This window comes from Danio rerio, chromosome 16 (genome assembly GCF_052040795.2).
Source record: "Danio rerio strain M-AB ecotype USA chromosome 16, GRCz13ab, whole genome shotgun sequence".
In the NCBI taxonomy this organism is placed as follows: Eukaryota; Metazoa; Chordata; class Actinopteri; order Cypriniformes; family Danionidae; genus Danio; species Danio rerio.
The window spans coordinates 32554153-32566401 of NC_141036.1; the positions used below are offsets into that span (position 1 = coordinate 32554153).

Sequence of the window (12249 nt, forward strand, 5' to 3'; positions counted from 1 at the left end):
TCACCTTGGAATTATAAGGTTCTATCTGTGTTCTGAATGATTTTAAGATTTTGCATTTTGCAAAAAAACAAAAACAAAAAAAAAAACAGTATATGTGTAACATTTGTTTTTTGTTTTAATAAACAGTACATTTTTAATAAAATGTAAACAACTTATTAAAAAAAACATCCCATAATGTAAATAAGTTGTCATTTAATAATATGTCAATAACTCAATTTTGACAAAAAAGTCAGATAGAACCTTATAGTTCTAAGGAGACGCATTGCCAATCAATCTTTGTCAGGAGCCATGTTTCTTATACAGTACAGAATGCTTTCAGCTTGCCAAATTTAAATAAATCTTTGATAGCTAACAGTGTGACTCTGAAGTACTATACTGTATGTTTCCATGTTTTCTCTCCAACAAACCCCAAAATGTTGATGAACCGTTTAGCACCCTCAAAGGCACCAACAGTAGCACCAAAAGAGGCAGAGGAAAATGCTAACCATCGCACAAAAAGTTGGAGTTCTGGACATACTAAAGAAAGGTAGAAGTTATGTGGCTGCAGAGTGCCATTACAGAATAAATTAATCTTTGGTTCATTACATAAAGAAGAAAAATAGCATAAGTGTTTAAACAAGAGAGAAAAGTGTGAAATGTTCATGCCTGTCTGAAAAAAGTGTATAAAGTGTGTAGTGAGGGGTTTTAGTCTTAAAACATCTATAACAATTGTAAAAAATAAAGCTGAATACTTCACGGATTTCGCATATTGCGTGTTATTTTTAGAATGTAACTCCCTCGATTAACAAGGGACCACTGTATACATTAAGGAAACTTTTAACATTTAACTTAAAGCATTTTTACAGTTATTGATTTTTTTTTTTACAGTAAGAATTATGCATGCAAATTTGTTATGTCTGTGCTTTTTTATGACATCACGCTGCAAGTAGCCTTATTCAGTCAGTTTTATACATTTTATAATCTGACAAAAGTGATCATAACAGTCAAATCCCAGCACTTTTACTGGACGTCTGGACTGCCACTATATATCTAAATTAGCAATCCTACTTTTTCTCGTACTCTCTTTCTCTCCATTTAGAAGTGCTCACCTTTCCCAGCTGTCCAATCAAAGAGCCCTGCTGCTGGGGGGCCCGGCTTCTGTCTAAACACCCGCTGTCACAGAAACGACCCTACAACCTTTGGCATCATTCTGACAGACAGCCAGGTGACTGGTTTTAATATTAATACGTCCCCCGTGCTGAGAGGAGATTCTATTTGTGTTGGGCTAAGGGAGAGCAGACGCTTTTTAAAAGTCAGGCTGCCTTCACTGTCTCCTCAGAATGAGCTGAACAAACATAAGCAAGTGTGAAAGAGAACTAAAGAAAAAGTGTGCTGCTCGCTGCTGTCAATTTATCATTCTCTCTCTGGAACTGACTTTTACAGCAGCTCATCCTGGTCCTGCCGTATTTCTTACTGTCTCTCGACCCTGTCATTCTTCTCCTTTCCTTTTTTCGCTGTTACTTAAATTCTCTGTTCTCTCGCTTTCTGCGATACCTCTCTCCGAGTGCTGGACAGGTGTCAGGCCGTTCACACTCTCTGCACAAAAAAAGGTCTTCCAGCACACTCACACTCCACTGAAAAGGTCATTGTAAAGTGCAAATAAAATACCATTCCTGCATTATTCAGCGGACACCTTTGCACTGATTGAAAAGGAGTAAGGAGTTTAAAGGGAAACAAATCTATAGTCTTAGCATTAATAACCGTGGACATGCTTTTGTTCAGAAGTTTAAAAGAGCTGTGGGACTCCTTCACACTATACAAATAACTTAACAGTTCAGCTCAACTTGTTTTGTTCATTGTCAATTCATGTTAAGAAATGGAATAACTAATGATAACTAAAACAAAATTATTGTAAAAGGGTACCCAATAAATCATTCTGTCCCATTTTAAGCCACAAAACTCTCTGAAAGCTTTCAGTCCAAGGATCGAGTAAGCATGAAAGCATCAAAACAATCACTTCAAAACAAAAATGTACAGAAAACCAGGCTGATTATAACAGATGTGGCAGAGAGAAGAGTGATTCATGGCTGCTTTTCAGTGAATTATTCATACCAGTGTGTGTTTAGCTTTAAAACATGAGCTCTGTCATATTGTGTGAATGTTTCAGAGGAGCACAAGCCCTCACGGATCTCACAGTGTGAAACGCAGGCAAAACATTCCCAAATGACATGAAAGCTACATATCTAAACATACAGTAATGATGCTCGGGTCTGTTATAATCATGTACGAACAAACCACATATGATATGTGTGCTCCCAATGCACTGATTGCATGTGTATTTATGAACGGATACAATTCAGTGCACTCACACCATTTCAACAAACATCCAGTATAATGGTTCTTTTTGTCACGTGCATGTTGCTGTATTTAGCATTTGACAGGAACAGAAAATACAATAAAAAAATTGCTTTTTTTAAAAATAATAATAGTATCTTTAGCGTTTCTTTACATGATATAGCTTACTGACTTCACCTCACCAGCCTCCCAGCAGCCAGAGCCATCTTTAAATAGTAAATAATTGCCCCGCTGACAATTATACAGTATTACAACACACTGGCTGAAGGTTTACTCCACAGCGGCAGCGCAGCACACATTAAACCCTCTCATTAAACACAGCACTGACAGCTTTAAGCCTGTTTATTAGACATACAGCTAATATTAGTGTACTTGTACAAGATGTATTCTATAGGTCTTTAAAGTTGCTTGCACAGCGAGAATAGACTGTCTTGGACTTAACTGTGCTTCCACCTGATAATACATTAAGACTGACTCTAGAACACATGTGCACTATTATAAGATAGTTTCTAAACCAATAGCTCGAGTACAGCTCATCAGTTTGATTTACATATAGGGAATCACCATCAAAGCTAAGACCTCAAAAAGACTACTGACAGATCTGATACATTCTGTTTCATATTTCAGCAGACACTTCAGTTCAGCCTGGCTGAGGAACATTGAACAGTCTAAAACATGAGATTTCTATACTTAAAGGAAACAGATTGAAGCATTTATAAAGTGTTAGAATACAGTCTTACCTCATACTCCTCAGCCTCGATCAGCAGTTTGGCTGTTGTTATTCTGGATTCGTAAGGTGGCATTTTGCTCTGAAGCACACAAAACAATGAATAATAAATTTAATTTAAATGACTGAAGGGTACTTGACTTGATGTGATTTGATGTAATAATTATATAAAAGCTCATTTTAGAGAAGACCTTGATTTTATGTGTAATTACCAAATACAAATTCAAAAGTTTGGGTTTCTTTTTTTTTTATTCAATAATTCATCTAGTATGCTTGAAAACAGTTAAAATAATTGTTAAAAACAGTTAAGCTTTTTAAAACTTTATTAGAAGGTAGACCATTTTTGTCAATAAAAGAGCCCCAATTATGCATTATAAAAGATCCTATTTTGGTTTAGGGGGTCTCAAACATTTTTACGTAATAATCCCAATGACCCGCTATATGATTTGTTCAGCAATTTATTTGTTTCCAAACCACTCCTTAGCATGATGCTAATCTGTGCTGATTTGTCAGATTACCCAGTCTGTTGTGAAGGAGAAACACTTACAAGATCTCAAGGAAGAAGTAACTAGTCTATGTAAACTGCATAATAGTTAAAATACATAAAAGTCCCTGGTTGTCAAAGTCTGACAAAGCTCCATTTAGCAACAGTCTTTGCTAGTCCTTCCTTTAAGCCCGAAAGGCCGAAGAAGCCCGCGTTGCAGGGTAGGTTATTGTATCAATCATCAGTAAAATCACAGGAACAAACACAGCACACAGTTGGCTAAACTGTGATCTTGTTGCGAAAATGAACTTTAACCCTTTATTTCCCACAGTCGCATCTCTGGTCATTGCCTTAGCGATACTAATTACGAGTCATGATCAATCCTATGATCCCCTGCTGAACGCTAGTGTCTGAGGTGAAGGGCCCATTCACATTTTACCGGATCCAACAGTTCATATTTGGCGATGTCCCATATCGACGTTGATAGGAGTTGGCTCTTTTCACTAAGAATCAAAACCTTTAAACATGAGGTACTTTCAGACTTAAACCTCAGCTAGATGTTTTCATTCACTTAGAGCCGTGTCACTGTATGAAAGGAAATTTTCAAAAACCCATAATAGGGGCTCTTTAAGTATCCTATAATTGATAGAGATTTTGTGTTTATTAGTACATGTGCATTTTCTGACCAAACATATTATAACAATAATGTAACAAAACCAAAAAAAAAAAAAAAAGGAACTTTGGGTAGTGTACTTTTTTGTTTACTGAACTTTGAGTTTAAGACTAAATTTAGATAGATTAAACAATGCATCTTGTTCAAAAGAATTAAAACTGATGTGTCACAATTATTGCCAGTGGTAAACAACAGAATGTAACAAATGCTTTCCATCAAGCTTATCTAATTGTTTACTAAAACAATTGCTTATATTTGGTAGATAATATTCTTTGTGACATTACTTCAAACCATAATGATGTTTGAAAACTAGTTTAGTATCAAAAAAAGCTTATGCTATACAAGCAAAAAAGAGAGATTTGCTTTAGACCTTTAGACAGACATCTTCAGAATTTCATTAGACTAATGGTCTATTAAATCTAATTTTTTTTCTGGCTCTCAACGGATATTTTAAAAATCCCTTATCATAAACACCATTTCTTTTTCAACATGCTATATGATCAAGGGCAAGGCCACTTTATCTGTTGTGTCTTCATCATTGTCTATGATGTTAACAGGTTTTTAAAATAGTACACACTACCACAATCACTCTCCACAATTCTCTACAATGGATGAATAGTTACTAAATCAGCCATGTAAAAAGACTTGATAAGAGCGCCTATCATTGCAAAGCAGCATCTGCATATGACAAATTCATGTCTAGTGGCAAGCAAGATTGCTGAAATTTTAACCAGCAGGAAAGTAAACAAACTTTTATAAATTCCCTCAGCGAGTCAGTTCAGGTGAGGCTTGTTTTTTCTGTGGTTTCGTCAGCCCTACTTAACAGCTGAACTGCAAAAATCATTTAGACACACAGAAACCAAAATACGTCTTTGAAAAGCATGAAACGTGTAGCCTTAAGGAAGAAACAGAGTTTTTAACTGTTGCAAGACCGTGTCAGCAGAGGAGGGTGGTCATTTGATGGAAAAGCAGTGAGTGTGTGTGTATTTATGTGTGCGTTTCAGTGTGTGGCCCCAGGGCCAGCCTTGCGGCAGTCTGCCATCGTCTTGGCCTGGTATTAAGAAAAAAATGAAAAGCTAAATAAGCTAGTTTGTTCCCTTTCTTCCCTTATCTTTCCAGGACTAAGAAACCTTAAAGCGCAGTGCCATTTCCTTCAGTGCAATCATAGAGAGGTCGAAGTATAGGTCATTATGTGTCCTATCTTGCGTATGGAACACAAACACCTGTGAACACACCTTAGTCTGATCTTCTTCCTCCTCCATGTTGAGCTCTGTGCTGGTCAATGACTCTTCCTCTTTTTGTAGGCTAGGTAACCATGACGACACACTCTTCTTCAGGTACTCACGTCCCTCCTGCATACAAGCATAATAAAATACTATTTACTCTGACTGTAAAGGTATAGGCTCATTCTTCACTCAGAAAGAGGTGTGGGATGAGGGGAAGTAAGATGGTATCGAGATCCTTTTGAAAAGAGGAAAAGGGACAGGATATGATGAACTAGGAACTATTACAATAGAAAAAACAAAAAAGAAGCATAACAGATATTTGTATAAGGTGAAAAAGGAAAAAAATACATTGGAAGAAGAATTAGAAGAAGTACAGTGGGTGACGCTTCAAACTGACCATTACAGCTGTGTGTGTTGCCACCATGGCACTAAGGGATTATGAACATTTTTAGGTGTAACAGCAGTTTGCGACTTACCGCCAAGGGGCACAAAGGGATGGGATGCAAACAAACAGAAATATACAGAATATACAGTAGCTGTAAATACCCTGCTACTTGTAAATGAAGATGAAATAACGAAACAACGCATTTGAATTCCTTCCTTAATGATTAAAAATGTAGCCTAAATATAGAGAGAGGTACAGTGTTTGTTATATTAAAGTTATAAGACAAAGACAGTCCATAAATAAGCTTTTTCATTTACATTTTCTGATTATACACTCACCGGCCACTTTATTAGGTACACCCCGGGTTGGACCCCCTTTTGTTTTGAGAACTGCCTTAATCTTTCGTGGCCTAGATTTAACAAGGTATTATTCCCCAGAGATTTTGGTCCATATTGACATGATAGCGTCACACACATCCATGATGCTAATTTCCCATTCCACCACATCCCAAAGGTGCTCTGTCAGATTGAGTTCTGGTGACTGTGGAGGCCATTTGAGTACAGTGAACTCATTGTCATGTTTAAGAAACCAGTCTGAGATGATTTGCACTTTATGACATGGTGCGTTATCCTGCTGGAAGTAGCCATAAGAAGATGGGTACACTGTGGTAACAAAGGGAAGACATGGTCGGCTAAAATACTCAGGTAGGATGTGGCATTGACAGACTGTCCAGACTTTGACCTGGAGGGCCGGTGTCCTGCAAAGTTTAGTTCCAACCCCAATCAGACACACCTGGGCTAGCTAATCAAGCTCTTACTAGGCATTCTAGAAACATCCTAGCAGGTGTGTTGAAGCAAGTTGGAACTAAAATCTGCAGGACACCGGCCCTCCAGGACTGAGTTTGAACACTTCTGCCTTAATTGGAACCAATAGGTCCAAAGTGTGCCAAGAAAATATCTCCCACACCATACATGATACAAGGCAGGATAGATCCATACTTTTTATGTTGTTGATACAAAATTCTAACCCTACCATCTGAATGTTGCAGCAGAAATCGAGACTCATCAGACCAGGCAACGTTTTTCCAATCTTCTATTGTCCAATTTTGGTGAGCCTTTGTGAATTGTAGCCTCAGTTTCCCATTCTTAGCTGACAGGAGTGGCACTCTGTGTGGTCTTCTGCTGCTGTAGCCCATCTGCCTCAGGGTTTGACTTGTTGTGCATTCAGAGATGCTCCTCTGAATACCTCATTGTAACAAGTGGTTATTTGAGTTGCTGTTGCCTTTCCATCAGCTCAAACCAGTGTCTTGCCTTGCTATCAGCTGGAACCAATCTGGCCATTCTGCTCTGACCTCTGGCATTACAAGGCATCTGGTGGCTGATTAGCTTATTGGCTAATTGGAAACTAACAAGCAGTTAGACAGGTGTAATAAAGTGGCCACTGAGTGTATTTTACGTTCTCATTTAATGTCCTAATTATTGTGCAATGTTTAAGATGCTAAAAAAGTTGAAAACCCCTACAGAGGTAGTAACATGGCATGGGGATATGAGAGACTAGAAAGCAGTGCAGGACAAGTCAAAGCCCTAAAATTAGGTGCATAGAAAGAAAGAAAGTGACAGAAAGTGCAAAAAAATGGTATTGGAATGAGATGAAAGGAAGCAGGATGGGATGAGGATGTGGTAAAATTATAAAAGCAAGTAGAATACACTAAAGCAGAAAAAGGTAAAATGAAGTAGCCTGCTGTTCAAGAGCCTTACACCAGGAAAGGAAATATACATAGGATGGAATAAGTAGTAGTGTATATGGCAAAGCAGTAGGAAATTTAATATTTAATAAAAAGTAGTATAAAGTTTGCAGCATGCAATTACAAAGAGTATGGTGGAATGAAAGGATGTGTTGAAATTATAAAAGAAAGTAAAACACTTTGACGAAGCAGGATAAGGTAATAGGAAATAAAGAAATAAGAAAACGTGAGACAGGAAGAGGAGGAAGTAAATTTCCTAAAAGTAAATAATATAAGCTGGGAGGTAGTAGTACTGTATATGATGAAGATAATGGATATACCATAGCCAAAGCAAATTGTATAAAAGTGAAGAGTGAAGAGAAGAAATGACAGGAAGTAGAATAACAAGTGGCACAATATGAAAGAAAGTTGTATAGGATCAAAGTAAATGACAAAAAGAAGTAGAATACATTGATAAAGCAGAATAAGGTGTCATGAATTCAGATAAAGCGAGGACAGAAGAGGACAAGGAAGTTGTAGTAAATAAGTCAATTTGTGTTTAATTGATAAAGCACATTTATCACAGCAAAGCTGGCCAAAGTGCTCAATATACACAAGATTGGAGCAAAGAAAATAATTTTTTTTTTTTAAATGTTATAAAAACATAAAAATAGACATAACAATTAAAATGCTTGGAAGTACGTCTTCAAAGTTCAAAGTTTTAAAAGATAATGCAGATATCCGGAGGCAATCTATTCCAAAGACATACTGCATATGATGAAGGTAAAGAAATCAGCTATGCAGTTAAAAGATGTAGAGAATGTAGCCAATGAACAAACACATTAATGTACAGAGTAGTTAGGAGGAAGAATAAACTGCTGAATAGAATTACAAAGGTAGTAGGTAAAGGTGAGAGAATGTAAGACAGGAAATATTACAGCAGCAGAGGAAGTGGTAAAGGAAACTCTAGGAAACAGCATTGGCATAACAAGTGGTACAAGATGAGAGGAAAGAGTAAAGTGTGAGGGGAAGTAATGTAGGAGAGCATAGTAGTACAAGATATGAAGAATCATGATAGAACAAGAGGAAGTTATAAATGTTTATTTATTTATTTAAATTTTTAAAAAGGAAAAGATTGCGAGATATTCAGGCCTGATTCATTCATCAACACATGTGTACAGTACAAACAATCACCAAACATACAAAACAAAGAGAAACAGACGACTATCTCAGTGGCTACAGCAATAGTTGATCATCAGGTGACGAGCATGGGATAAAAAAAAAAAGTTTAAGTTTTGGTATTGTTTTTAGATGTTGTGAGATCCTATTACAGGCTTTTGCAAATACATAAAAAAAGATCTCTGTCCAAAAACATTTTTAAATGCCAGAAACAGCAAATATCTATGAAGTACAGATGTGGTGGAACGATCAGTCCTTGTATTGAGTTTTGAAACCAAAGCACAAAGGGCTTCTGAAGTAGCACTATTTAAAATTTGATAATACCGTTTAATCCCTGTGAGGAAGTAAAATATGCCAAACTCATAACAGCTTTTTACTGTAAAAATACAGAAAGTGCCACTTTTAAACAATGGTTGAAGAATAGTCTCGTTGTTTGGCATTAGAAAAATGAGCGTATGTAGTTGAGAGAAAACCATGAAAAGTTTTCCAAAATATGGAATCCCTTTGTAGGATTTCTAAAGGAAGCTGATACAAATCTTTTGTCCATAAAACTTGTATTATCCCTAGAGATGGGTTGCAGCTGGAAGGGCATTCGCTGCGTAAAAACGTGCAGGATAAGTTGGCGGTTTATTCTGCTGTGGCGACCCCAGATTAATAAACTTAGCCGAAAAGAAAATGAATGAATGAATGATCTTGCATCATGTATCACCTGCTATTAACATACCATTGTTTTGATCAATTTATATTAAATGTGTATTTACATGCACTCATTTATTTATATACTTGTCATTTTTATGATTATTACATTTTATTTTTATATAATTTTGTATGTTTTCTTTTCTTTAGCACATGTAAAAAGTTCCTAATAATTAAAAAAGAGGAAGTAGAATAGATTGAAAAATGGGAAAGGACAAAAAGAAGTAGGCCAGAATGAGAGAAATCAAGATCGGAGGAAGCCTTGAGAGGAAGACGCACTGTATTTGGTTGGAGTAAGTAGGTAAGTTGTGGATGAATAATAGTATAGGGTGAGAAGAAGCGCAATAAACAAGAAGAGATGGTGTAAAATGACAATAATCTGTCAAGTACGAAATGATGAAGGAAATGGCATAAATCACACAAAGTGGTAAAAGACAAAAGGAAACAACTGGGAAGACAGAGAGGAAGTAAGATTGATTGAGAGGTAACTTGATAGAATGAGAGAAAATGTCTTAGAAAAGAGCCAAATTGAATTAGAAAGAGAAAGTAGATTAGAATGAAAAGTAGGACAGGACAATTAGATGCTACCAGAGATCCCCAAGCTAGGACTTACGGACCAAGGGGCCTATCGTAACCTTTGATTTGGCCCGCCATCCCATCTGAGAACACAGGGATAATGATGGGGATGATTTCGAGATTGTCAATTCAAATTTAATGTAACCCTTTGTTTGTTTGTTCTATTTTTTCAATGAAATGGGTGTAAATTCATCAAATTTTGTTTAAATGTTACCCAACAATGCAGAGACTTTGGTGAGCAAATCAAGTCAAAGGCAAATTTTGCTTGAATAGTGTATTTAGCATTGAACTCCACTGTGTTGTAAATGTTATTATGTTTTTATTGCAATAAGTTATCATTAAACGTTATTCAGCATTAGTAAATTAGATTTAAATTAATGTTTTGGTTTATTCTGGAATACTATGAATAATTAGGAAATTAACCATTTCTTTAATGCAATTTATTTTGTTATATAAACCTTCGGCCCACTGCCCTTAATGATAAGTGGTTTTTGGCCCTTCATACGAAAAAGTTTGTGCATCCCTGATCTATACAATGAGGGAATAGATAAATACACTGAAAAAAATATTTTTCTTCCCTGAAGATTTTGGTCCCTATCATACACCCAAAACATGTTTGCCCTGACATGTTGCTATTTCCAGACCAGCGCAACTCTAATTTTTCCGTTTTCCGCCACATTGTTTAAATAGTAAATCCATTTGCACCACTTTGTGGACTCATGGGTGATTTGGTCTAGAAAAGAGGTGTGTTAAGACCCATTGTTGATGCGTTGCTATTTTGTGGAACTATAATAGACGCGTTAGTTGTGTGCCTCGCTTAAAAATTGCTTAAAACATGCAGGATGTAGAGCAATACACAAATATCTTTGCAAATTAAAGAGAATTAAAGGATTAAAATGTTACAAAAATTTTTACTTTTTACATAAATATAAAATCCACTGCCTCCATGCCTTCTTCACCTCAGGGGGCTTTTTCAGTTTATTCATGACAACTTGCTTTTGTATAATGTTATTATTAGTAGTAGTAGTATTTATTAATGCATATTTATGCTTGTTTTATCAAAAGCAAGCTTAGATTTGTCCACCTGTCAGGTTTAGAACCAATTGGGGCATAGCATGTGTGTTATACTTAGCAGTTTTTTGACCACACTTCATAATTGTTGCTCGTTTATTTGTTTGCTGGAAATTAGAACTGAATTTAGAAATGGTTTTGAAACAAATTTGTGCGCTTTACAAGCAAAATTAAATATTTAGGCTTACTGATGTCTTCAGTGGAGTGTGCAACCCCATTTCCTTATCCACGAAAGAAAAAAGAGAAAGAGAAAGTAAAGGCCTTTTGGAGGAGGCTTCTTTTTTATCGTCGCACACTGCAGATGGTCTGTTTAACTGTTTTCTCACCAGTGTAGGCATTCAGTTTTTCTACTTACAAAGTCCACCATATACATAGCAAATGACCTTTTGAAATTTTTAATAGAAATCATTATTTTATTGATGTTTGATATTTTATCAAGATTATATCTCGATATATGGTTTCCTCTCTCACTCTCGGTTCAAGTCCACATGCTGCATGATGAAAAGACAATGACAACACGCACATATGATGACTTTTTGTAAACAGTTTGGTTGTTTAAATATGATTTTGCATTAATTTGCATACAGGCTTTATAAGCTGTAAAATAAAAGGTAAAGCCTATTTATTGTATTTATGACGCAGATCCGGGAGGCGATCAACATGAGCGCTGGTTTGGCATCAACTCGTCTGTATCAAACAGCAATAATCTCCTTCCATTTTTTCTTCTTTGGCATATATGTCTGTAGGCACATGTGGTCATCCAATATCGTCCCGCGAGACAACAAAAACTGCTGCTCTGGGATGAGCCGTGTGCAAAACAATTGCGGCCGGTAGTAAACCATTCAAAAGATGCCCCTCTTAACTCAAAAAAGCTCATTCAATCGACCCCTTATGCAGCCAAACTAAAAATATATAAAATAATATTTTTAATAGTTTAACTGATACCATTAATCGGTTACAAATGCACCCTTTTGGTTAACGGTAATCGATTATTTTAAGCATCCCTAGTCCAAACATGAAAAAAATACATTAATTCTACTTTCTTATCACTTCTTTTTTATTCTGCACTACTCAAAAATTATTTAGTCTAAACATCTAAAAAATCAAGAAGCATTTTCTAGACCAGATATATATATTTTTAAATAACTAAAAAAAAAGTCAGTTTGTTTTCTGAA

General features: G+C 36.1%; 1 protein-coding gene across 1 annotated transcript in view; it reads right to left on the bottom strand.

Moving 5' to 3' along the window:
• si:dkey-12j5.1 overlaps window positions 1–12249 on the bottom strand; it is a 152982-nt gene that overhangs the window by 127815 nt on the left and 12918 nt on the right. Inside the window, exons 7-8 of the mRNA XM_087287177.1 lie at window positions 5454–5570; window positions 3075–3143 (exon numbers count right to left, since the gene is read on the bottom strand). Of these exons, the coding sequence (XP_087143303.1) occupies window positions 3075–3143; window positions 5454–5570 (186 nt within the window). The remainder of the gene's footprint in view (window positions 1–3074; window positions 3144–5453; window positions 5571–12249) is intronic.